This window comes from Artibeus jamaicensis, unplaced genomic scaffold, assembly GCF_021234435.1.
Source record: "Artibeus jamaicensis isolate MK-2021 breed Jamaican fruit bat unplaced genomic scaffold, CSHL_Jam_final contig_484, whole genome shotgun sequence".
NCBI lineage: Eukaryota > Metazoa > Chordata > Mammalia > Chiroptera > Phyllostomidae > Artibeus > Artibeus jamaicensis.
In genome coordinates this window covers 938499-964043 of record NW_026521859.1, presented here as the reverse complement: position 1 = coordinate 964043, position 25545 = coordinate 938499, and the positions used below count along the sequence as shown (strand labels likewise).

General features: G+C 37.5%; 1 protein-coding gene across 1 annotated transcript in view; it reads left to right on the top strand.

The window, feature by feature from the left end:
- GFRAL (GDNF family receptor alpha like) overlaps positions 1-25545 on the top strand; it is a 77340-nt gene that overhangs the window by 33844 nt on the left and 17951 nt on the right. Inside the window, exon 7 of the mRNA XM_037152081.2 lies at positions 6793-7043. Coding sequence (XP_037007976.2) covers positions 6793-7043 — 251 coding nt within the window. The remainder of the gene's footprint in view (positions 1-6792; positions 7044-25545) is intronic.

Below are 25545 nucleotides of genomic sequence, written 5' to 3'. Positions count from 1 at the left end.
AATTATCAAAATATTTTATAATGCCACTTAGATTTGCCAAATTCATTAATATCCCCAAAGTTCATTTTAGTGAAATACTGTATTCCATTAATTCTAAAATGTAATTTTTAAATATATTTGATTGATTATGCTATTACAGTTATCCCATATTTTTTCTCCCCTTTATTCCCCTTTGCCCTGCACCCTCTCTCCCACCAGCATCCACCCCCCTAGTTCATGTCCATGATCATACATATAAGTCCTTTGGCTTCTCCATTTCCCGTACTATTCTTAACCTGCCCCTGTCTATTTTGTACCTACCATTTATGCTGCTTATTCCCTGTACCTTTCCTTACTCTTTCTCCCTCCTCACTGATAACCTTACATGTGATCTCTATTTCTGTGAATCTGCTCCTATTCTAGTTGTTTATTTAGTTTGTTTGCTTTTTAAGGTTCAGTTGTTGGTAGCAGTGAATTTGTTGTCATTTTACTGTTCATAGTTTTGATCATATGCTTTTTCCTAGATAAGTCCCTTTAGTATTTCATATTATAAGGGCTCAGTGATGCTGAACTTCTGTAACTTTACCTTGTCTGGAAAGCACTTTATCTGCCCTTCCACTCTAAATGATAGGTTTGCTGGATAGAGTGATCTTGGATGTAGGTCCTTGCCTTTCATGACTTTGAATACTTCTTTCCAGCTCCTGCTGGCCTGTAAGCTTTCTTTTGAGAAATCAGGTGAGAGTCTTATGAGAACACCTTTGTAGGTAACTGTCTTTTTTTTTCCTCTTGCTGCTTTTAAGATTCTCTCCTAATCTTTAACCTCAAGTAATGTAATTATGATGTGTCTTGGTGTGTTCCTCCTTGGGTCTCACTTTATGGGACTCTCTGAGCTTCCTGGACTTCCTGGAAGTCTATTTCTTTTGCCAGATGGGGAAGTTTTTCTTCATGATTTGTTCAAATAAGTTTTTAATTTATTGCTCTTCTTCCTCTGGCACCCCTATGATTCAGATATTAAAACATTTCATGTTGTCCCAGAGGTTCCTAAGCCTCTCCTCACTTTTTTTTTTTGAATTCTTGTTTCTTCTTTCTGTTCTGGTTGAATGTTTATTTTTCCTTCTGGTCCAAATTGTTGATTTGAGTTCTGGTTTCCTTCCCCTTTACTGTTGGTTCCCTGTATATTTTTTTCTTCATTTCACTTTGCATAGCCTTCGCTTTTTCTTCTATTTTGTGACCATACTCAACCATTTCTGTGAGCATCCTGATTGCCAGTGTTCTGAACTCTGCATCTGATGGGCTGGCTGTCTCTTCATGGCTTTGTTGTATTTTTCTGGAACTTTGATTTGTCCTTCATTGGGGCCATATTTTTTGTCTCAGAGTGCCTGTTACATAGTAAGGGGTGGAACCTTAGGGTGGAGCAAGCCAGGTCTCTGTGTTGTAGCACCATATGTTGGGGTAGTGTCTGAAAGGAAACAATGCTGCTTGCTCAGCTCTCGGCCATCTTTCAGTCATGTCCCCCACTATCTACAAGCAAATTGGGTCCTTCTGGCATTGATTCCCAGGTGGGTGGGTTTGTGTATGTTCTAGGACCCTGTGAGTCTCTTGAATGAACTGTCCTGTGAGACTGGGAGTTTCTCTTGCCACCTCAACCCTCATAGGTTTTTTCAATCAGAGGTTTTGAGTCTTTTTTTCCCCACACTGGAACCCTGGGTTGCGCTATCTGTCTCACTCCTCAGTTGGTGCTCCCAGTTTATCTGCACATAAATGTGGGGCTGCCTAGCCCACCAGCCACCTTGCTGTAAGTTCTTTCCACCCTGGCTGCCCATCTCTGCCTCTCATATTGGTCTGAATAAATGTTTCTTCTTTAACTTTTTGGTTGTTGGACTTCCATACAGTTCTATTTTCTGGTCTTATATCCAAGATGGAGGCATAGGTAGATACACTTTGCCTCCTCACACAACCAAATGAAGGACAGCAACAAATTTAAAATGTAAGGTTTTATACATTTTAACATCTCTAACATATTTGGGATGTATCTTAAGCTCAATGACAACAAAACATTTATTAAATTTAATAACAATAATTTAATTTCAAACAAGTGATTTTAATTATAATAAAATGATATCTCCTAAAATCCATCAATGACAAAAATGTTTGAGTATACTTTTTTATATTACAAATAGAATTTTACCAACTATCTATTACCCATCTATACCAACAATGAAACAACATTTTAACTATACAGAGGACACTTTTTAAAAAATCAATTCCTATAAAAATACCCAATGTCTGCATGGATGGGCATCCAGCTTTGGCTCATACCACTGAGAGGGCCCTAATTCCTCATTATCCTAAAATATTTGCATTCAACCTTCAAAGCATGATACACCTAAGTTTCCCATCATATTAAATATTGTAATGGCAAATGATGGTTTCTGAGGCACATGCTCTTGAAATAAATTCACTTTGTCACCAATATCTTCTCAGATTGACTGGCATATTTTTTTGATAATTTTGTTCTATGAGGACTCCTGGGCTTAACCACCTCTCTGAAATGCTCAGTGCAGGATCTGGAACACAAGAGGACTCAAAAATTGTCATATGTTTTCCTCCATTTTTGAATGCCTTGCACTTAACTTTTATAATTTGTTGATGTACATATACACATCTCCTCTTATGTAATTTCTAACTTTCATAGATTAGACTAAGGACTTGTGTCTTCAATGTCATTTGAAATAGTCCCTTCATGATTACTTTATGGAAGCAATGGAAATATTATACAATATTAGTAGCCGAGGTGAAAAGATGAGTCCTGTCATTTTCTCATGCACATCTTGCCTTAGGGAGATTTCCAGTATTTATGAGGAAATACCTAAATTTTATTTATTAAAAAGTGTGTATTTATTCTTTCATGTTTAAACTTCAGTCACCTTCAAAGTCATCTCCACTTGATGAAATACACCTATTGAGACTTTTCTAATGTATATTTTATTGATTATGCTGTTACAGTTGTCTCAATTTTTTCCCTTTTTCCCCTTCCATTTAGTACTCCCCTTTCCTCCAGTTATCTCCCCACCTTAGTTTATGTCCATGGGTGGTGCATCTAAGTTCTTTGGCTTCCCTCTTTCATATACTATTCCTAGTCTCACCTTGTCTATTTTGTTCCTACAAAATATGCTTCTTGATTCCAACACCATTTCCCCCATTGCCCCCTATCTCCCTTCTAGTCATAACCCTTCAAATGATCCCTATACCTGTGATCCTGTTCCTATTCTGGTTGTTTGCTTAGTTTGTTTTTGTTTTTATTTTTTAGATTCAGTTGCTTTTCTCAGATAAAGCAATCTGAGAAGGCTGCTGCTTGTGCCAGGCTTTGAGATGCCCAGGTGAAGCCAAGTTGTAGAACTAATCTGGTTGCTGCTAGTGCCCAGCCTGGAGCTCACTGAGGCCAGCAGTTGCTTGTTTGATAAGATTTAGGAAGTTGCGAAGCCTGAGGCAAGGCCATTCATATGGAAAAGCAGCTTGGGTGGGTGGGGCAGAGTCTCTAGGGATCTTGAAGGTGAGTCAAACAGTGTTAGTCAGGTTGATGGAGTCTCAGATATGATACCAGCCTGCCCACTCTGTGTCTCTGTGAGATGAGAGCTCAGAAAAGAAAAAACAGCCTCTGGCTGCCCAGATGTGATATACTTCAGCATCTCCCAGTATGACACTCATGTCACCCCAGCTCTGGAGCTCAGAGGGAGTGAGTCTGAGTAGGTGAGTCCATGTGTGGGTTCTTTAAGAAACTGCTTGAGGCTCTAGCAGTTTGTTCCATTGACTCAATCCCCACCAGTTTTTGCAGCCATAAGTTGTGGGAGCTCATCTCCCTGGCACTGGAACCCTGGCCTGGGGGCCTGTTTTGGAGATGGCCCTGCTTGCTCCTGAGATATCACTGCTAAATTTTTTTATCAACCACACATGTAGTGTCTGCAGCCCTCTTACCAGTCTGGATGGATATGGTTTCTTTAATTCTGTAGTTCTCAGATTTCCATTCAAATAGATTTCTGATGGTTCCGAGTGATGATCGTTCTATATTTTAGTTGTAATTTTGATGTGATTGTCGGAAGAGGTGAGCCATGTCTGCCTATGCCACTGTCTTGACTGTGAGTCCTTGAGGCACTATTTCCACAGCTAGAAACAGTTTTTCAGCTGGTTGATTCTGATGACTTTCTGCTTCTTCCGTATTTTGTTTCACCTCTTCCACACTGGCTAAGTGTTTCCTTTAAGGCGTTTTTTCATCTGGGAAACAAACAAAAAAAGCTCTCAGGGACACATCAGGTGAATAGGGAGGGTGGGGCACGGGGGCAATGCCATTTTTGGTCAAAAACTGCTGAACACTCAGCTCATTATGAACAGATGTGTTGTCATAGTGGAAGAACCAGTCACCTTTTTTCCATTATGACATGGACAAAGATGTTGAAAGAGTTTTCCCAAAAAATTCACTGAAGTTCAGTGCAGCCTCTCACAACAACGCCAGCTGGTACACACTGATACAGATGGGTTCCTAGAACACTCACCTAGTGGGGGAAGTCTGTACTGTAAGAGGCCTGCCCTCCAGAATATAGCTCTAGTTTGGGGGATGTGCCCTCATATATTAAATTATTGTTAATGTAATTCAGCTAGAGAAAAAAGGCTTCAAAAAAACCCCATTGCTTCAATGAGGTTGTTAAGCCCTTTATCACTTTCTTTTGGGGCCAAAGAGTCTGCATATGGGGCAAAAGAGAGTCGTTGGTTTTGAAAATACAACTTGTCCCTGTTCCAGATTCTTTAATACATGATAGGTTTTGAAACTCCTTCATTTATTTGAAAAGAATAATATAAAGACAATTTTTCAATTAATTGTGTCGAATACAGATATACATTGGGAGATGAGATTATGTTTTGCCAATTATAATTGTTTAGGAACATATCAAAATTATAATATATTTTTATGTTTAGGAACTCACAAAAGTAGTGAAAAAAACATTTGCTTAGAAAAAACCTAATTATTTTTTAAAGCAAAGTATTACAATGTACACATTTAAGTGGTCATTAAACATTGATAAAATTTGGCTATAAGGTCACAAAGGCAAATGTAATACATTCTGTGTGCAGAATTTATACACACCATATTCTCTTACATTTTGCAATGTAACTGCAAGTCATAGCAAAAATAAAAACAAAACAATCAACTACATCTAAGACATTACTTTTAATCACTTAATTTTTTGAACAATAAATCAAAATAGAAAATTGTGGAATACAAGAAAATAAGAATATGGAATCATCATACAGCTAAACATTTCAAACCCAAAATAAAATTTCTATAGTATAATTTTTTGCCATATTTAAAAATTTATTTCAAATGATTTAGTTACTAGGATACCAAAGCATTTATATAATTTTAATATTCATTTAAATATCAATTAATTTATTACTTTTACAAAATTTTACAGCTAGTTTTCTGAGTAAATAACTGCCATGATAGATAAATGACTCAACTTAAAGGTTTTAAAAATTAATTTCAGAGTGAGAGAGAGCAAGAGAAATATTAATTTGTTGCTCCAGCTATTCATGTGCTCTAACCGGCGATCGAACCCATAACCTTGGGCATATCAGGATGCTTGCTGCTTTAACCACCTGAGCCTCAGGGCTTCATGCAACGTAAACTTAGCAAAACACATATTTCTAAAACATGGCACCTCAGTACAAATTTATTCTCACTCAACTCATAAATGACAATCAATACTGTTAATGCTTAAACTTATATAACATCTTATGAATAACCCGTAATTGCATTAAAGTAACCTATTTGTTCTTCTGGCCCCAGAATTATAAGCTGAAAAAAATTGTATTTCCTTAAGTATAAATTAATTTTGCCAATGTATGAAAAAGCTGATTCCTCTAAGAGGATTTAAAACATGGGATCATTAAACACGAATGCAGTATGTGGAGTTAAGCAGTAGAGCCATGTGCACACAAAGGCACATGACAAGTGTCACATGCAGAGGGTTTTGGTGCAGATTGCATGGAAACCCATTTGAGAAAGGGTGAAAAGTAAATTTAGGTGATAAATATTAAGTAGGAAGATTAATATCCTTGGCTCTGTGGAGAAGAATATCCTGTTACTGTGAAAGTTTCAAGAATAAAATTGTTGTACATTATTGACACTTTTTCAAAGCTAGTACAGCACTAATCAAGTACATGGTCAGAAAACTTATGAATGGATGTGGTTCTAATGGATTATTTTGGCAATTAAATAAACTCATAAATTTTTGTTTTATTAGCTCTTGCTGCCAAAGAATCTCACAGCATTTTTCAAATTCTAATGAGTCTGCTTAAAAATGTTAAGAAAAAGTGTAGTACCTCCCATCCTGTGGGAAAATTGGCTCAAAAGGTCAAGAGTCTTATCTAAAATCGGTTGGTGTGAAACAATGGGCAACTGCTAGTCAACCAGAACCACATTCTGCATCAGAAAATACTGCTAATAAATCTTCCAAGTAGTTCAAACTGCAAATCATCAGCCATTGAAACAAAATTAGTAATGAAGGAAAATTTATCCAGGGAATTGTAAACTTAGCCTCTGTCTTTCATCAAAAGAGAAATGTAATTCACAAGGTTTCTCTGCATTTTGTTCCACACTCTGTGGCGATGTTTAAATGTATGAACTTAGGTTTCAGCTATGTACTGGCATCTAGGAGGCGTTTTGTTTTATGTCAGCCTTTCATTAGGTGAGGAAGCACCTCATATTAATGTGAAATAGTATGGAAGAGACTAATTCCATTTCTTGACTCCTTCTAGGAGGCGCTATCGAACATTTCAGTCCAAATGCTGGCAGCGTGTGACTGCAAAGTGCTATGAAGATGAGACTTGCATCAGTATGTTGGGCAAGGAGGACTTCACTTGCTCAGGAAGTGATGACTGCAAAGCAGCTTACATTGGTACCCTTGGGACGGTCCTTCAAGTGCAGTGCACCTGTAGGTCCATTACACAAAGCGAAGAACCTTTGTGCAAGATTTTCCAGCATATGCTTCATAGAAGATCATGTTTCAGTAAGTCATACATATTCAGTAAATTAGATATAATACATATATTCTTGTTTTTGTTTGTACAGCACAAAGTAGTAATCCAGTGCAGAAAATGTGTTCAGAAAGATAATTTTGTTTACTATTGCACATTTTAAAATTATTTTCTACTATGTTCTGCACATTTGGTATTTTACTCATTTTTCTGTAAGTGGTACATGTTTTTATCCTACATGATCTGTCATTTCAAGTTCCTATTTATTGATTTCAATATCAGCACTATTGAAGGCTTTTCCTATGGGGAACTGAATATATTAGTTATCTACTGTAAGTAACTAACCAACCCAAAACATAGGGACTTGAAACAATCATTTATTTGCTCACAGTTCTGCACACTGGGCTTGGCTCAGTTGGGTGGTTCTTCTGATGATATGTTTTAACGAGGGTCACTCATGTAGCTACAGTCATCTGGTGGCTCAGCTGGAGATAGACAGTACGAGATAGTGTTTAGCAACCACTGTTGGCTAGGATGCATGGTTCTTCTCCCTGTAACCTCTTCAGCAGTATACCCTGGGACTCTTACATGGTAAAGGCAGCATTTCTAGTGGCTGGGCCCTAATGGGTAAGTACGTATCCAGAGTTTGTTCTGTCACCCAAGAATCAGCACCAGAGGGGCCCGATTTGCTTCTGGGTAGCAGGGAAAGTGACTGAAAGCTGGTCGAGAGCTGAGCAAGCAGCACTGTTCCCTCTCAGACCCTACTCCAACATACGGCGCTACAACACAGAGACATGGATTGCCTACCCTGGTGAATACCTAAGGCTCCCAACCTTACAATGTAATAAGTGTACAAAGACAAAGAAATATGGCTCAAATAAAAGAACAGATCAAAACTCTAGAAAAGAATTAAATGATGAGGAGATAGCCAACCTATCAGATGCAGAATTTAAAACACTGGCAATCAGGATGCTCACAGAAATGGTTGAGAATGGTCACAAAATAGAAGAAAAAGTGAAGACTATACAAAGTGAAATAAAGAAAAAATATACAGGAACCAAGGGTAAAGGGAAAGAAGCCAGGACTCAGATCAACCATTTAGACCAGAAGGAAAAATAAACATTCAACCAGAACAGAAAAAAAAAAAAAAAGAATTCAGGAAAAAATGAGGAGAGGCTTAGGAACCTCTGGGACAACTTGAAACATTTTAACATCTAAACCATAGGGGTGCCAGAAGAAGAAGAAGAGCAATAAACTGAAAACTTATTTGAACAAACCATGAAGGAAAACTTCCCCAATCTGGCAAAAGAAATAGACTTCCAAGAAGTCCAGGAAGCTCAGAGTCACATAAAGTGAGACCCAAAGAGGAATATACCAAGACACATCATAATTACATTACTCGAGGTTAAAGATTAGGAGAGAATCTTAAAAGCAGCAAGAGAAAAAGAGACAGTTACCTACAAAAAGGCGCCCATAGAACTATCAGCTGATTTCTCAAAAAAAAAAACAAAAACAAAAAACAAAACCTTGTAGGCAAGAAGAGGCTGGAAAGGAGTAATAGAAATCATGAAAGGCAAGGACCAACATCCAAGATTACTTTATCCAGCAAACCTATCATTTAGAATGGAAGGGCAGATAAGTGCTTCCCAGATAAGGTAAAGTTAAAGGAGTTCATCATCACCAAGCCCTTATTATAAGAAAAAGAAGATGATCAAAAGTATGAACAGTTTGTTGTCAAAAAATGACAACAAACTCACAACTATCAACAACTGAACCTAAACCGAAACAAAAACAAAAACAAACTAAGCAAACAGCTATAACAGGAACAGAAACTCAGAAATGGAGAAAGGGAGGGTTATCAGCATGGAGGGAAAGGGAGAAGAATAGGGAAAAAGGTACAGGGTATAACAAGCATAAATGGTAGGTACAAAATAGAGGGAGGTTAAGATATGTATAAAAAATGAAGAAGCCAAAGAACTTAAATGTATGACCCATGGACATGAACTAAGGGGTACATGCAAGTGGGAGGAGGGGTGCAGGGTAGAGGGGAATAAAGGGGAGAAAAAATATGGGACAACTGTAATAGCATAATCAATAAAATATACTTTAAAAACAGACAGTGTGCTCTGTCACATTGGTTTAAGTCTCATTGGAGAGACAAATAACGTGGCCAAGCTCAGAGTCACTGTGACAGGAGGCTGTACAAAGATGTGTACATCCAGGTTGGATTCATCAGGGGATTGTTCATTTAAAAATCTACTCTGTCTATGTTAAACATATTGACTCTTGGGTTTAGTTTTTTTCCCCTTGGTCTTTAATATGTCTGCTGATTTAGCTGTAATGATGCAATGGAAAACAGATTTTCTAAAGTTATTATGTGTTCAGTTTCAGATAGAAGAAAAGTGAGGCTTATGAATTTAAATAATTTGTCCAGAGTCTTAAAGTAATCAGGTGGTTGACAGGCAGTTGTTTGTGAGTCCTGTAGAAAGAACCTAACGGAGCGATCATGTACAGTTTAAGTCCTCACCATTGTCCATCTTCAGGGTTAGTCCATGCAGCCATCCAAACTTCAAAACATCCCCTGGCCCAGAGGCCCCAGTTGTAACCACCAAACCTGCAAACACCATTTCTGTGAGGAAGTAATAGATGTTTAATTATTTCATTGCAAACCAAATCTTTATATTTATGAAAAATATTTGACAGACACAGCTAGGTATATATCTATATCTGTACCTATACATACATCTATTTAACTATACACAAATACATATCTTTTTATTTTTTTTCAAATTTTTATAGATACTAATGTGATTAAAATTGTGATTTGTTGTGTATTAGGTAATAGACATACAACTGAGAGCATATGGTTGTGATTCAAACAGAGTTCTCTGTGGAATTCTACAATTTTTATAATTAGCTCTATAAACATATTTCAACTGAAACATAATAAAAAAAGAAAAATTATAATATGATATATGTTGAGTCATAATTTCTAAATAACTTTCCTCTTTGATTAATATTTGGTGAATAATTCTGTTGGAATTATGTTGAGTGGCTCATAACATTACAGAAGAAAATAGCAAATAAAATAATTTAAAGCAAATATATATATATATATATAGTTACATTATCATGGTTGTTTATATGTGGTTTCTCCACACTAAATAGTATCCAGAAAATAGAAATGTCAATCTTACAGGTTACTGATAACTCTTTTCCTTGGGTATAAGTTCTCTAAAATGCCAATTCTGGCAACCTAATTGTAGTTCTAAGCCTGGTTTTCTTCCATATTTTTTTAAATATATTTTATTGATTATGCCATTACAGTTGTTCTATTTCCCCCCTTCATTCCCCTCCACCCTGCAAACCCCTCCCCCACCATTCCCCCCTTTAGTTTATGACCACATGTCTCAAGTTCTTTAGATTCTATATTTTCCATACTATTCTTGCCCTCCCCCTATCTATTTTATACCTACTGTCTATGCTACTTATTTTCTGTACCTTCTCCCCACTTCTCCTTCTCCCACTGCCCTGTTGCTAACCCTCCATGTGATCTTCATTTCTATGGTTCTACTCCTGATCTAGCTGTCCTCTTAGTTTGCTTTTGTTTTAGGTGTGGTTGTTAGTAACTGTGAGTTTGCTGTCCTTTTGCTGTTCATCTTTTTTATCTTCTTTTTCTTAGGTAAGTCCCTTTAACATTTCATATAATAAGGGCTTGGTGATGATGAACTTCTTGAATTTGATCTTATCTGAGAAGCCCTTTATCTGTCCTTCCATTTTAAATGAAAGCTTTGCTGGATAGAGCAATCTTGGTTGTAGGTCTGTCAATGAATTTCTCAAAAGAGACCTTACAGGCAAGAAAAGGCTGGAAAGAAGTACTCCAAGTCATGAAATTCTTCCATATTTTTTAAATCTTTAAAAGTTTTTTTTATTGTTGACACTATGATTTGTTGAGAGATGTACCAAATTTTCTTACCCTTTTCCCCCTCTACCCGCCTTCCTTCACCACATTGCTGTCTGTGTCTATGGGCTATGCATATATTTAATTGTTGTTATCTTTTACTTATATGGTGCTCAGATACTATAACTTGTATGGAGCAAAAACTATTTGTAGAGAAACAGTAGAAATGGCATTTAAAAATCCATAAACATTGATGTACTACACAATGTTTAGAAAAATAAGAATCCAAAACAACTTTCTTCACTCACAGAGAAAGACTTACTCCTCAAACATAACCTACTAAAACCAGGGGTTTTAATTAACCAGGTGTATAGAATTAAAGGAACCTGAAAAGCCTTCTGTCACAGTCTCTGTACTTGAATTAAGAGGAAAAGTTTCAAACAAAAACAAGAACCAAATCCTGAGGCCTGGATAGCTCTAAAAATCCCTGTTCCCTGCCCCATACGCTTGGGAAGTAGCACCAGCTCATGTCTGAATGAACTGGCTCTCTAACCACTGCCTCCTGACTTCTCACATCACCCCAGCATGCTCACGCATTATCAAAAAGATCACTACTGCACGCTTCCAAAGCCCTTTAGCTTTTGCTTACTTTACCTGAAAGAGTCAGAGTTGAGTAGCATTGAGAGGACAACTGGGGAAGGGTTTCAGTTTGCACATTTGTTTTGCGTAGAAGCATTGTTTTTCAAGCATTTAACCTCAAAACACAGTAAGCAATTTTCCATTAGCTTTTTATGTGCAATGTCTTCTGTTTTTTTAGAAAAATTATTGTTATTCTATCTCATTAATTCTTTTCAGCATTGACTACTACCCAAGGAACAGATTTCATAACTCACTAATGTGTTTCTCTCTGAAGTTTGGAGAACATTTACTTGGAGCATGAATTCATCTGGAAATAATTTACATGGATGTATCAAAGAATCAGAGTCTCTTAATAACTATAATTATAAAGTTTATTGACTGCTTAATTTGGTCCTGTTTTCCTTCTTAATCTTAACAATTCCATGAGCTAGATGCTACTACTTTCTCCATTTCACACAGGAAATAAAGGAAGCTGAGAGATTAAACATCTTGCCCAGGGTTCTACACTTGGAGTGCTGCAGAGTCAGGCTCTAAAACCCTGGCTGGCTGCCCTGCAGCCCACTATGTCCTCCTGACTGTGACAGATAGACAGCAAGCTTGTGTCCCCTCAGTGTCCTCTAAAGCCCTCTCCATCAGAATCTCTTAGTTCTGGTCACAGAATTAAGCTTTGAAAATGTGCCGATGAGATTACCTCACCTGCAGGACCAGACTTAGGCAAAGGAGCATCATGAACAAAGTGTAGTCAGCCACAAACGTCCCCTTAACTACGAACCTCTGGATACATACCTTACATTTCTTCTGTGTCTTGTAGCACAGAGCAAATCTGTGGCAGCTAGAGCTGATGGAGAGGTAAGAGATGAGAGAAAAATTATTTAATACAGAGAAGACCACAGAGGTGGAAAACATTAAAGAATTACTTTGTGTTCTCAGTTACACCGAGGGAGTTGGTACACAGGTGGGGGTACAGCTTTTGACGGGAGTGTCCACCTGTCACCCCTTGCTCCAAGTTGTCTTTTTTATGCCAACTCTAGTCATCTAAAAAAGATTTGGAAATATCCCCATTCTGCCCATGAACACTCAATTCTTTTTTTTTAGAATTACTTTTAAAAATAAAAATGAAGAGATGACCTATCTCTATTAAATTCTATAGGAAATGGAAGACATAGCAATTTATGATATGAGCCAAAACATAATTTAAAGAATATAGAAATAAAAATACATTAAATCTTCTCTCTATCCCATTCTCTAGACAGAGTCAATGCCCAGAAGGTTGATGTACATTCTTTTGAACCTTTTTAAACATATATACTCATATATGTATCTTGAATACCTTGTATATACACAAATAGATGTCCCCCTTACCCTGACACACACATACACATATTTTTTATGTAATAATACTATAAATACTGCTTTAAAGCTTGCTTTTTAACTTATAAATACTTGGCAGGCACATTTGCAAGTATGCACATATATGATGGCTTTATTCTTTATTAAGTATGCCTGGTATCCTATAGTGTGTGTGTATGTATATATGTGATAACTTATTTAGTTAATCTATTAACGTGGACAGTTAGGTTGAATATGACTATTATTATAGACATTGTTGTCATGTTATTGTGTATTTTAGCTGGCATTTCAGTAGAACAGATTTTGAACAGTGAGATTACCAGACCATAGGATTTTTGCATTTTTAAATTGGGTAGAAACTAAAAAAAATTGTTTTAATTATAGTCTTAGTGAGAAAAATTTTATTGTTTTAATTTGCATTTTTACTATAAATAATGCTGAGCATATTTTGAGTGGTCTGGTGGAAATATCCTATTTCTTTTTACTTAACTATGTGCTTTGCCTAAAACATCTGCTTTTTTTAGTACCAGTAAATGTCACTTTTGTTGTCCATATCAGACATTTGTACTGGTATGTGAAGAATCACTAATCTGCATACCCCTTACAGTGATCCTGAGTTTCTGTTCACTTATGGCAAAGTGATGACCTGGGATATATAGTCTTGGGCTCAGTTATTGGCCCTGCTATGCGTTTTCTGGCTTACATAAAGGGGATTTTTTTTTTTTTACTACTGTTTGAATAGCCAAACGTCCTTCCTCAATTAGATATTTTCCATTGCCACTTCAATTGATTTTTTCCATGGTTAATATTTACCAAAGAAAGTATTTATAATAATATTTTTAAGAAAAATATTATAAATTGTGATATTTATAATATGAAGAATAATAGTATCGACCATTCAGTTCTAGTTACAGAACATTGTCTTTATGTTTAAGTGCTCTTCCATATTACATCCTTTTCTCCCCAAACTCAGAGGTAACCATATGCTGATACACACATGGAACATAACTGATATACACATGCGTCACATCATCTAGGGCAGTGTTTCTCAACCATTACTGAAGATAAGAATCACTGAGAGAATAAAAATACTGATGCCCAATAAACTAATACAATCACATTACACAGAGGCAGGACCGAGGTATCAGCAGGGCCTATTTCATGGCCATGTGGCTAGTTCAGTCACACAGCGATCTGTGCTCAGAAATTCCTGATGACTTTAAATGTGTGTTGTAAATGAAGTCCAGTGGAGCATATGTGAAGGAGTTGGAGCCTTGGCTCATGTGTGTCCCTGCATCCTGCCACTTTTCTGAGACAGGCGGCTGTCTGCCCCGCTGTATTGGGCCCTGGGCCCCACTCAGCACCCTTCCATTCCCCTGCCCTTCACCTGCTGCCAGGCATTTGATTTTAAAAAACAATATTGAGCTTTCTGATACATGGAGGAAGTTTTTTTGTATCTTTCCATTAGTTTTTATTATTTTCTCAATAAAAATAACAAGTTTCTTCAGTAGCTTTGTCTGTAATTCTAGATATTACTAAATATTGTAATTGCTACTATAAATCATATCTTTGTAAGATTATATTTTAGACTCTTTATATTTGAACTTTGGAAATTTAATTCACTTTGCTATATTCATTTTTTTATAATGACATTATTGGATACTCATAAAATTTAACAATTTTCTATGTAGATAATTATGTGCTTTTCAATAATTAGAATTTTGTTTCTCTGTCCAGTGCTTATACCTTTTCTTTCTTTTTTGTCTTCCCCACCCCTCCATCTAGGACCTGCAGAAAAATGCTAAATATAAATTGTAAGAGTGATCACGCTTGTCTTAAAGGGCATTCTTTCCCCATGTCATCGATAAGTGTGGTGCTCATCATGGGCATTCTAGAGACACTCTGTACCAGGTTAAGAAGTTTGCCTCTATTCCTAGACAGCAATTCCCTTTAAACAAAAATGAATGTTAGATTTTAGTAAATGACTTTCCACATCTGGATATTTCATTGGAAACCCTGTTCAGCACTTTGTTGTGGCAAAGCGATTGGTTATGGTGTCACTTCTGTCATTCTGCAATAAGGAAGTACTCTCTTCATTTTAAAATATACCCAAGGATCTCCATTTATATGAAAATTTAAAAAAAAAAGAAACCTTGCTAATTCACATTCTGTCTCCTCCCCTTCACAGGCAAAGTTTCCCTGAAGAGTTGCCTATGTTCCTTCCTTCAGTTTCTTCATCTTTACACACTGATCGCAGGGCCCGCTTCAGGATGGCCTCATGGTACGAACTAGCTCACAGAAGTAGCTTTCCCACAAGTTACCAAGCACATCCATGTCAGAGATTCAAGAAGTCTTTGACTTTCCGGAATATTAAGTCACAGTCAAGAATAGTTTAACACCTTTTCTTTCTTGATACAGACAAGATAGTTCTACCTGTCTGGCTCTTATTCCTCTGCTCACTCTGAATGCTTCGTCTGGGGGTGTCCAACCTGCAGCCTGCAGGCTGCATGCAGCCCAGGATGGCTGGGAATGTGACCCAACACAAAATCATACACTTACTTAAAACATTATGAGGTTTTTTTTGTGATTATGTGTCACATTGTATTTAATATGTGGCCCAAAACACTGTTCTTCTACAGTGTGACGCAGAGATACCAAAAGGTTGGACACCCCTGTCAGACTGACCTTGTAGGCTTGTCCAAATGGACAATTCATACTTGTTTTGCATAAGGTTCAATCGTAGGCTCTCTCCTAGACTAACTCTTACCATGTTCCCCTAGAAGATCTCAGCCATGGCCACAGCATCATTATCCCTTATGTTGATTTACAAATTTTAGGACAAGGCTCTTTTCTATGCTTTAGACCCCATTTTCTCCCCACCTACTCGATATTTGCACTTGGATTTTAAGACTGTGCGAGATCTTGGATGATGTGCAATGCAGATGTTATGGCGCCTTACAGCAGACAGGTAACCTATGAACTACAGAGATTAGTTACTCCCAGCCATCTTCCCCAACGCAAACACACACAGAACACAAACACACACATTATGTATTGTAACAGGGACAACAAAACCTCAATAAAGATTCCCATTCAAAATAAGGAAAAGTGAGAAAGTTGCAGCACACAGTAATGAGATCCTGCTTGATAGGCGTTGTGAAGCCTCTCTGGCAGTGTGGATTTTCTTGGCTAACTGGGAAGGGCCATTTTCTGGGGCCGTGATTTTGCCCTCTGGGAGTTCTTCCCTGTCCATCCGCTTTCAGAGCCATATCCAAATTAGTTCTCCTTGGAAACATGGTGTTCTCATAGAAGGCATCCTGTTCACACAGTGTGAGGGATTGAAACTTGTTTTGAAGTTTAGCAGTCACACACTTTTTGCAAGCACACTGGTGGCTTTAAAATGTGTTAGGTTTCTAATCTATTTCCTTTTAGTCAGTTACATGTGCCAGTATCCATAATAAAAAGGTGTTTTCTTGACTTAGTCCCAAACCTGCCTTATTTCCCAAGTCTGTCTTATTTCCTCACTGTCTCACCCCCAAGTCCCTCTCTCCAATTTAATTATTAAACTAATCTAAACAATAGACTCGAGTGAAAATATAGTACCCTTAATCTTATTTTTGCTGCATAGTTGAGTCAATTTCTTTAACTCAGAAATACTAGGCCTTTTACAACTGGACATATTTTTCAATCTTGTCTCTTACTATGTGGGATCAAGAAGCAGTCAGCTTTCAATTTTATAGAGTCCTTATTTTAATCATTCTGATCTCTACTTGAAAATCTGACCAGTTTCCACCTGAGCTTATATCTTCTTATTGTAAAACTCTGCACAGTGCATTCAAGAATAATCAACTCAAACTATCACTCTAGTTCTTCTGGATTGTCTTGCTCTTTTGGGGACATTCCAAGGTGATTTGAGAAATGCATTGTAGAACTGTCTTCATGGAAGAAGAAAGGGGAAAACACTTACTCTTCGGATCCTGTCTCAGGCCCGGCCTCATGAGCCTCGTTTCTCTGGAAACTGTGTGTAGAGTGCTCATGAATGCTCAGGGGAGTCCAAAGTACATTTCAGCCACAGTGGCAGAAAAGCACTGGGTGGGGAACACAGAGGTATATGGCACAAAGTGAAATACTGTCAAGTTGCATCTGTACAAAGATAGATTAGATGTTTGAGGAAGCATTTTAATGGTAAGGAACAAAGGCAAATTCATATCCAGAGTAGGAATAAGTCTGGGCAGAAATGCATCACTTCCTTCTTCAGAGTGGATGCATTATATCATCAATCTACCACCAACCTGCCAAAACGAGGGTTCAGTGTAGGCTTCTGGTCTCGCTGGGTGGTGGGGCATTCAGCACTGGCAGAACCTGGGTGGATTAACTGTAGAAAGAGGTTCTGTGGTACCCATGCATCACATCATCCTTTCACCACAGCTACTCTCCTCATGCTCACTGCACAGGCTTTAGGTGGCTGCCACTGGGCGATCACAGATTTATCGAGTTGTCAAGGGTTTCCTCTGAGGTGATACTCTCAGCTAGGCATTACACAAACACAAGGTCTGCTTACTTTGTACCACTACTATGGTCCCTTCCAAATGCCTCTTGCCTGATTTCCTTGTCTATAATTTTCAAAGTTTGCTATTTTCAGCTCTCCAATCAAGCAATTTATCGCTGTGCATCAGTCTTAACTTCTTATCTACTTCTTTCTCTGCAAAGTGAACTGCCGAGGGCACTGCTCGTGCTCTGCCTGTGGGATTCAGCACTGTCCTCTAAAGTCACCTTTCATGGATTTGTGCTGTGGCAGCTGCTGGTTTAGGTAGCACTGATAGACTCTATTCACCTTTCTAGGGATCAATGACTCAGTGCATTTGATACCCAGTAGCATGTTAGAAACTGTATTTCAAGTGGCAAGTAATTCTCCAACTCAGATGGCAAAGCCTTGCTCCAGAACTTGAGGGGTCTGTGCTATAACTCTCCTATTAGGGCATGACAGAGGCTCCACAGACATCCAGAGAATGTGAAGGAGATTAAGTATATAAAGTGCCTGTGACAGAGCAAATATTCTATACATTGAGTTGCCTATCTTTGTACACCATTGTTTTAGGTTCTGGATTGAGGACTGAATCATTGGGTTTCTTTTTCTAATGTTTCACTGAAGCCAGCTGGTTCCACAACTCTTAGGAAAAAAGATCCATCATTAAGAACTTGATGATCCCAAAGACAACCATTAAGTATGGAGAAGATGGACATTAAATTTTTGGTTCTCAAACCCATTAATGTTTGGAAATATATATTTGGCCCTAACCTCAGTTATTCTAATTCAGTGGGCCTAAGTGGAGTGCAGAACTCTATATTAAAAAAAAAAAAAAGCACCCAGGTGGTTCTGATTTTCAACCAAGTTGGAGAACCAGTGCTCTAATCCACATGTGGGAAACACCCAGTCACCAGCCGTAAGTCCCACAGCCTCTTTTCACTCACACCTCTCAGGGAATGAGAAACGTCTGTGCTCAGAAAGGCAAGACGAATACCATGGAGTTCTCAAGGTGGCCTGCTTCACCCCAGTGCCTACAAACAGTTGGTGCACATTAGCCACTCAATAAACAGACAGTGAATGAAGGAGGGAAGGAAGGAAGGAAGGAAGGAACCAATGTCCACTGTATCTCTTTGGCGGTGCTGTCTTCTGAGCACTGTTACTTTTCTTTTTTTTTTTTTCTTTTTTGTTAGAACTCTTCTAATAATACAGCTTCCCTGTTAAGAGCCTCACTCATTTGTGTTTCCACTTACTCTGGAATTTTCAATTTAAATACTTGAGCAAAGGAATCAGGAATTAACAAGACCAAGCTGCTACTGCCCACTTTAATAAAAACATTTGAAGCCCCTATATTTCCCAACACTTTTCCTTTTTATAGATAAACTTTCAAAAAGTCTGAGTAGTAGGAAATTCTTTTACAGTTGTTTCTTGGGTGGTATGAACACTGTAAATAGGTAATGGATCCTAACACATATTTGCTTTTAAATGTGTATATATACTTAACAAACTATATAATATGGTTAACTCTGTCTGTTAATAATAAGGATGAAGGAAGATTGTTCCCAAAAGATTTGCAAAACTAGCTGGTGTTGGTGAAATATTAATATAAGAATTCCTAAAAATATATATTGTTTTTTTAAGAAGCTTAAGAACAGAGCCCTTGTTATTAGTACCTATTTCTATTGCTCGGGTTCTTTTTTGTGGTGTTATGTCTCATCCATCTATTTTTAAGGCCTCATCTTAGATATCAAGGTTGCTAGTAAGACTCTTTTATTCACCTTACTTGTCTGCATTCAAAGGATAGATTATTTGGCTGCATTTCATCTTGCTTTGCAACATTTTATCTATTTTCAGTGAAGGTCTTAATCTAAAAATAACAGTCCATTAGTGAATATTTTTATAGAACATTTTTAAACACACACACATATATATATATATATATATATATAGAGAGAGAGAGAGAGAGAGAGAGAGAGAGAGAGGTATACAATACATACTTTAATAACTGTTTTCTAAACCACATTAAATTTTACACTTACTTTAGCAAAAAAATCTACAGATTTGAAAAATTGGATTAATAAAGGCTCCAACTCATTTTCATAAATTCTTGTTTTAATTTTTATTATTGTCTAAGAAAGAAAGATTTAGACCATAAATCAAACAGTGAGCCAAGTGAATTGTGAAAGACATTTCCATTGCAAAAAAGCAACTCCCCCTCTGTCTCTCTTTCTCTCTCCTGTGCGTGCACACACGCCACCTGCCCTTATGGCCGATTCATACAGGTTAGTTTTCCAGGAGCTTTGTGTTAAATTCTGGCTTTAAATAAGTCACTTCATCTAGCCAAAACCACTGACTTTTTCTTGGTTTCCACACAAAACTTTAATTCAAGTCCAGGTGCTAAAAAACTTTCTTGGTTTTCCAAAAAACATTCAACAGAATTTCCCTGCTCTGTATTCATATTTATAACAGAGACTCCAATATTTTGTATTTTCTGACTTAAAGTGGCTCAATGGTGAATTTGTAGTTCATCAAATTCATAGGTACTCACTTATAAATGCATGTTTTTCCTCTTAGAAATTAGTGATTATTCCTTTAGGATATTGTTTTTCATTATTTGAAAATTCTTGAATTCCTTAAAAATAGGCATGTGTGTTATACATTAGCAATAAAGAGAATAATTAAAAAGAAAATAAACCATTTTTTTAGAATGACTTTAGTTACCACCTAATGTGAAAATTCAAACCCATGGTAAATTTTATAATTTTTTGCTTTTATGCTTCTTATTTTATAGACTTCAAGATCTGGATATTTTGGCAGGTTTGGGCCTCAGGGATAAATTGATGTATTTAACTTTCATTAGCATTCAAACCTAAAATATAAACAGGGCCTCTTTCACCTCCCTTCTTCCTTAGCTCCACTCCTGAATGATCAGCAACAATTACTCTAAAAATCAGATGCCATGTTTGAAACTGTAGATTTTATTAGAGATCATAGCCCCAGGGAGGCCATATGGTACCAGCATATCCAGTTTCAAAAAATTTCTTGTCTTTTACAAGATAATTAACTGTGAGCAAGTGACTCACTCTCTTTGTCTCGAGTTCTTGTCTGTGAAATGTACAATAATCAGTCTTAACCCAGAATGCTGGTACAAATATTATATCAGGTAATTTATGTAAAGAAATATCTAGAACATAGGAACATTGGGTATATAGTAACTCTTAACTAGAGATTTTTACAGATTTGGAAAATCATGCAAGTAATTTTTGCATAATCATTATGATACCATGAAGGCGGTGCTGGCAACAGACTCATATCTGAAAGATTCTAAAAGGTCATATTATCTCAGGATGAGTGACTTCTTAGCTATGATATCTTTGAACGATGTTACCCGAGGTGATGAACTCAATTGGTCTTCAACTTTAATGTGTATAAGAATGGTTTCCAGTTAGAATATAGATTCTGGTACAGTAGTTCTGGGGCCTGAGATTTGCATGTCAGCAGCTCCTAGGTGATGCTAATGCTGTTGGCCTGGGAATTACACTTTGAGTAGTGTGAACCTAGAGCACCTCTTCAGGAACTTTTAATATATATCAAATAAGTTATGTATCTGTGTGCTACTGAGAAATAGATCAACCTAACCAACTGGAGGCATGGTGTCAGCCTATTAATGTTTTGATGGACACTAGGTAACTTAGTGTCATGAAAGAGTTCAAGCAGATGTCCTTACAATTTCCTAAAGCTCTCTCTGAGATAGTGACTTAGAGCAGACCAGAGATGGAACTTAGGCATTTGCGTTTCTAACAAGTTCCTAGGTGTCACAAATACTATTTGTCCAGATACTGCACTTTGATGACCACTGGCTTAGAGAACTCATTTATTCTTTCCTGAAATCAACCAGAGTCTAGCAAAGTTCTCTTACTTGAATCACCAATGGAGGCACATACTTGTGTGCCTCCACTGAAGAAGTTTCAGCATTGGTTGTTTTGAGATATTGTGATATATACTAAGAAAAATAGATTTGATTTTCAACCCTATTCCGGTCCCAGAGCTCCTGAATTTCCTGTGGTTAGAATAATGAGTGTGTCTCTTGTTGTGTCAATGAAGTGACCTTTGGAAAGCTCTGGTAACCTAAGAATGGAGGCTGGTTGCTAAAGGAACCCACCAAGTGATTAGAGGAAACTTTCAGTACCTATCCCCCACCACCAGGCAGGGGGAGGGGCTAACGGTTGAATCAACAGCCAGTGGCCAATGATTTAATCAATCATCCTTATGTAATGATACCTCTACAAACCCCCGAGGGACTGGTTTCAGAGAGCCTTCTGGTAGGCGAACATGTGGAAGTGCTGGGAGAGTGGTGTGCCTGGAGTGAACATAGCAGATTCTTGCCCTTTTCACTTACTTTGCCCTACACGTCTCTTCAGTCTGGCTGTTCCTGAGTTATAGCCTTTCATAATAAGCTGGTGATCTAGTAAGTAAAATGTTTCTCTGAGTCTGGGAGCAGCTCTAGCAAATTAATCAAACCCAAGGAGAGGCCATGAAAACCTCTAATTTATAGCAGTTGGTCAGAAGTACAGATAACTTGCACATACAATTGGCATCCTGAGTTGGAGAAGGTTGCTGGAAACTCTGATTTATAGCTAGTTGGTCAGAAGTACAAGCAACAACCTGAAATTGCAACTGGCGTCTTTGGGACACGAGGGGGTGGAAGCAGTCTGATAGGACTGAAACCTTCACCTGCAGCATCTGATGTTACCTCTGGATAGGTAGCGTCAGAATTGAATTGAATTATAAAACACCAGCTGGTGTCTCTAAAATTGTTTGTTGTGGGGGACCCCCCCACACACGCACACAGTGGAATTGGTCTCAGAACACCAAAAGAGATACCATCCCCAGAATCATAATTCTTAAATGTGTTTCAATTTGCTTACCAAGTCTGTTGAGCAAAAGATCTCATCACTTCCGATTTCTCCCCATGCAATAAAACATCCCCGGAGTCAACAGAAAGAGAGGCACTGGTTTTCATTAAAGAATTGTGAGGTGATGTCTGCTTTTTGTTAAATATAAATAAATTATTAATATATCCCAGATGTATTAGTACCAAGATTGTCATGTTATAAACCTAAAAAAAAGTAAGCCTGGATCACTGGAAGAACTCTCATTGTCCCCACAGTTTTACTGTCCACATCGATAATCATTGATCTGATGGATAAAAATCACACGTCAGAAGAACATCAAAACAGTGTCATCACTTGAGTTTTATCGTACAGCACACGACATTCAGAAAGAAGTGCAGAATGTGTGCTCCTACCAATTGAAATTAGGCTTGGAGGTAAAGAACAACCAGAGGGGTGAGAGGGAAAAGTGAGCTAGATAAGGTTACTTGTTTGAACCTGAGTGTATGGAAGGAAGTTATATTTCCCATGCTAACTTTTTACAGTTTTTTAAAGAACACTTTGTCTTGGCAGTTGGTATCTCATCAGAACTTCACACATAGGAAAATCTCAGAAATCTTAAACTCACCCTAAGTTTGCCTAACCTTCCAAGGATGGTAGTGAGTCAGTCTCAGTTACCAGGTTAGCCTATGAGGAATGGTCTAACTTCTCTGCTGGTATAGTTGGGGCTATCCTGGAAAGCACAAGTCTTTAGGACAGAGAGGTACAGCCTAGAGATGTTCAGTGCATTTAGCTTTCATACATTTGAAATCACTTATTTTGGAAAGCAATGACTATCAGGTGTTGGTACTCTCTGAGCATATTATCACCCGCCTCAAAGAAACCTCAGGAAGAGTGAATGACTCATAGCCAGGAGCAGGTCTTTAAAATAGTGCATTAATATTAATAGAGTCAAGATCTGGACAAACTCTTGAAAGTAATCCTACCATTTGGAAAATTGCAAGAAACATTTTCATAGATCTGCTTGCAAACTCATCTCAACATTGCAAAATAATAAATAACATGGAAGACAGTGAAGCTAAGATATAATATCCTTCAAATGAAGGTTTAATATCCTTCGAATGAAGTAATCATGACATCACTTGCCAGTTTATAGCTACAAACTGCTAGCTTGTCTTGTTGACTCAGTCCCATGATCTACTTGAGTGCTATGTGTTCAATAGTATTCTATTCATTTTATGTTTTGATTAATTTAATTTTCAAAGAAATATATGAAGTAGGTGCTTTTTGTTTTTTAATCTAAGAGGAAACAGGAGCACTTAGAAGTTAGTAACTTGTCCACAGGCACACAGAAGGCAACAGAGGCAGAATTTGGGTACCAGAAACTGATTTTTTTACAGCCATAATATACTCTTCTCATCTAATGATGTGAAATGTCTAATTGTCAATTTATGATAAAGGTTACATCTCCCAGAGAACATATGTGTGTATAAGAAGAGAATCCTCAAAAATATATGTTTGATGGAAAAGAGTATGTTGTAGTATAAAGAATAAACAAGAGTCTTGGGAAGGAGTTTGATCTCCAAAAACACCAGGTGGTACAGAGAAAATCAGTTACTCTTACCCTGGAACACAAGTTTCTTGCATGTTAAATTTTGGTAATAATTTAACAAAAATAGGAGATCTCCAATGTTGTGCTCTAATATTCTTGGATTAGGCAGCTGAAGATACATTGGAGGCCAGTACATTTTCTACAGACCTCCCCACTGCCTGTACATAGGGCCAGCTCTGGAGCAGATTTTTATTCTTCATGCCAAAAGACTAGTGGTCTGCCAAGAAGTTTTCCTTCCTACGATTATACCAAATTTTTAAGAAAGCTTGTAGCAGTTCTTTCTTTGCCTTTGGAAAAATACTCATTCTTTCAGAGATCTATATTGAGATTTCAAATAAAAGGGTTTTATTTCTTGTTGGATTACCTTTTGTTTTCCAAATTCTAAATAGCTTTATAAAAGATGTATCCTAAACTCACTAAGTAATCATAGAAAGCCATGTTTCTTTGCTTCTAGTACTTATATATTTACATCTATAAAATGGCATATTTTCAAGCAAGGAACATGAAAATTTTCATTTAAGTCATACTCAAAATATTATGTGGAACTTTTGCTGTATATAAAACCAGATATGTCAACCATTATTTGCCATTTTGAGCAGACACTATTCTGTATACATGTGAAAAGGTTTCAGTGATATCTGTGTGTTGTTGGCTTTTGTTTTTATAAATACATGTGGATAGGGAATCATTAGCTGTTTTAAATGGGGTAATTTATAGTAAGATTTCAGGGAGAGACCCCACTTCCTCTTACCTCTCTGAAGAGAAGCACCTGATCTGGTTGCACCATCCACCTTCACTGGCTAAGATTCCAATCAGACACTCTAAGGAATAATCTGGCAGTTTTGTCCAGGACCTTTCAAAATTCAACACTCCCTCAAGGGAAGAGTTATGGGGGAGGGGAAATAGCCCCTGAAGACACAGCCCATTCCAATGGAGACAAATGCTGGCTTCAGTTTCTACACTAGGTTTACTTGTGCACAAAAGTTCCCAATAAAATCCAGCTGGTTTAAATTTTGTCTGCAGACCTGAAACCCAGCAAATTTGGCCTGGCTTCCTATTTTGCAGAAAATGCTTCACACGACTGTAATCTGGAAATACTGCCGTGTACAAAACCTCAATAGAAACAACAGGAGAACAGCTGTCTCCTACCTTCACTTTCTCCCAGCTCTACCCTTAAAGGCTTAGGTGTTGTTAAGGGAGGGGAGAGAGTCTGCCACTGAACATGAAAGATGGTATGAATCATCCATGACTACCTTTGTTGTTTGCTCAGAGCCAAAAAGAAAAGATTAAAGACTTGCCATTGATGAGTGAGACAATGCACGTTTTGGAACCACTAGAAAAGGATGGAGCATTTAAGATCATGGAAGGAAATAAAATAACAAAACAATACTGTTACAGTTCAAACAATAACAGGCTTCAGTTTGTAAGAGCATAGTGTTATCTTTTCCATTTTCCACCCTTATGCTCTCACTGGCTTCATACAATCCCCTTGTTGCCTGTAATTGGAGCTGGAGTTGGTGCCAAAACTGCATTAAATAAGCAGTTTTTCCTTTCTACTTTCTGCACATCATGATTGTGTATGTGAAGTCATAAAAATCATTTATTATGAGCATGT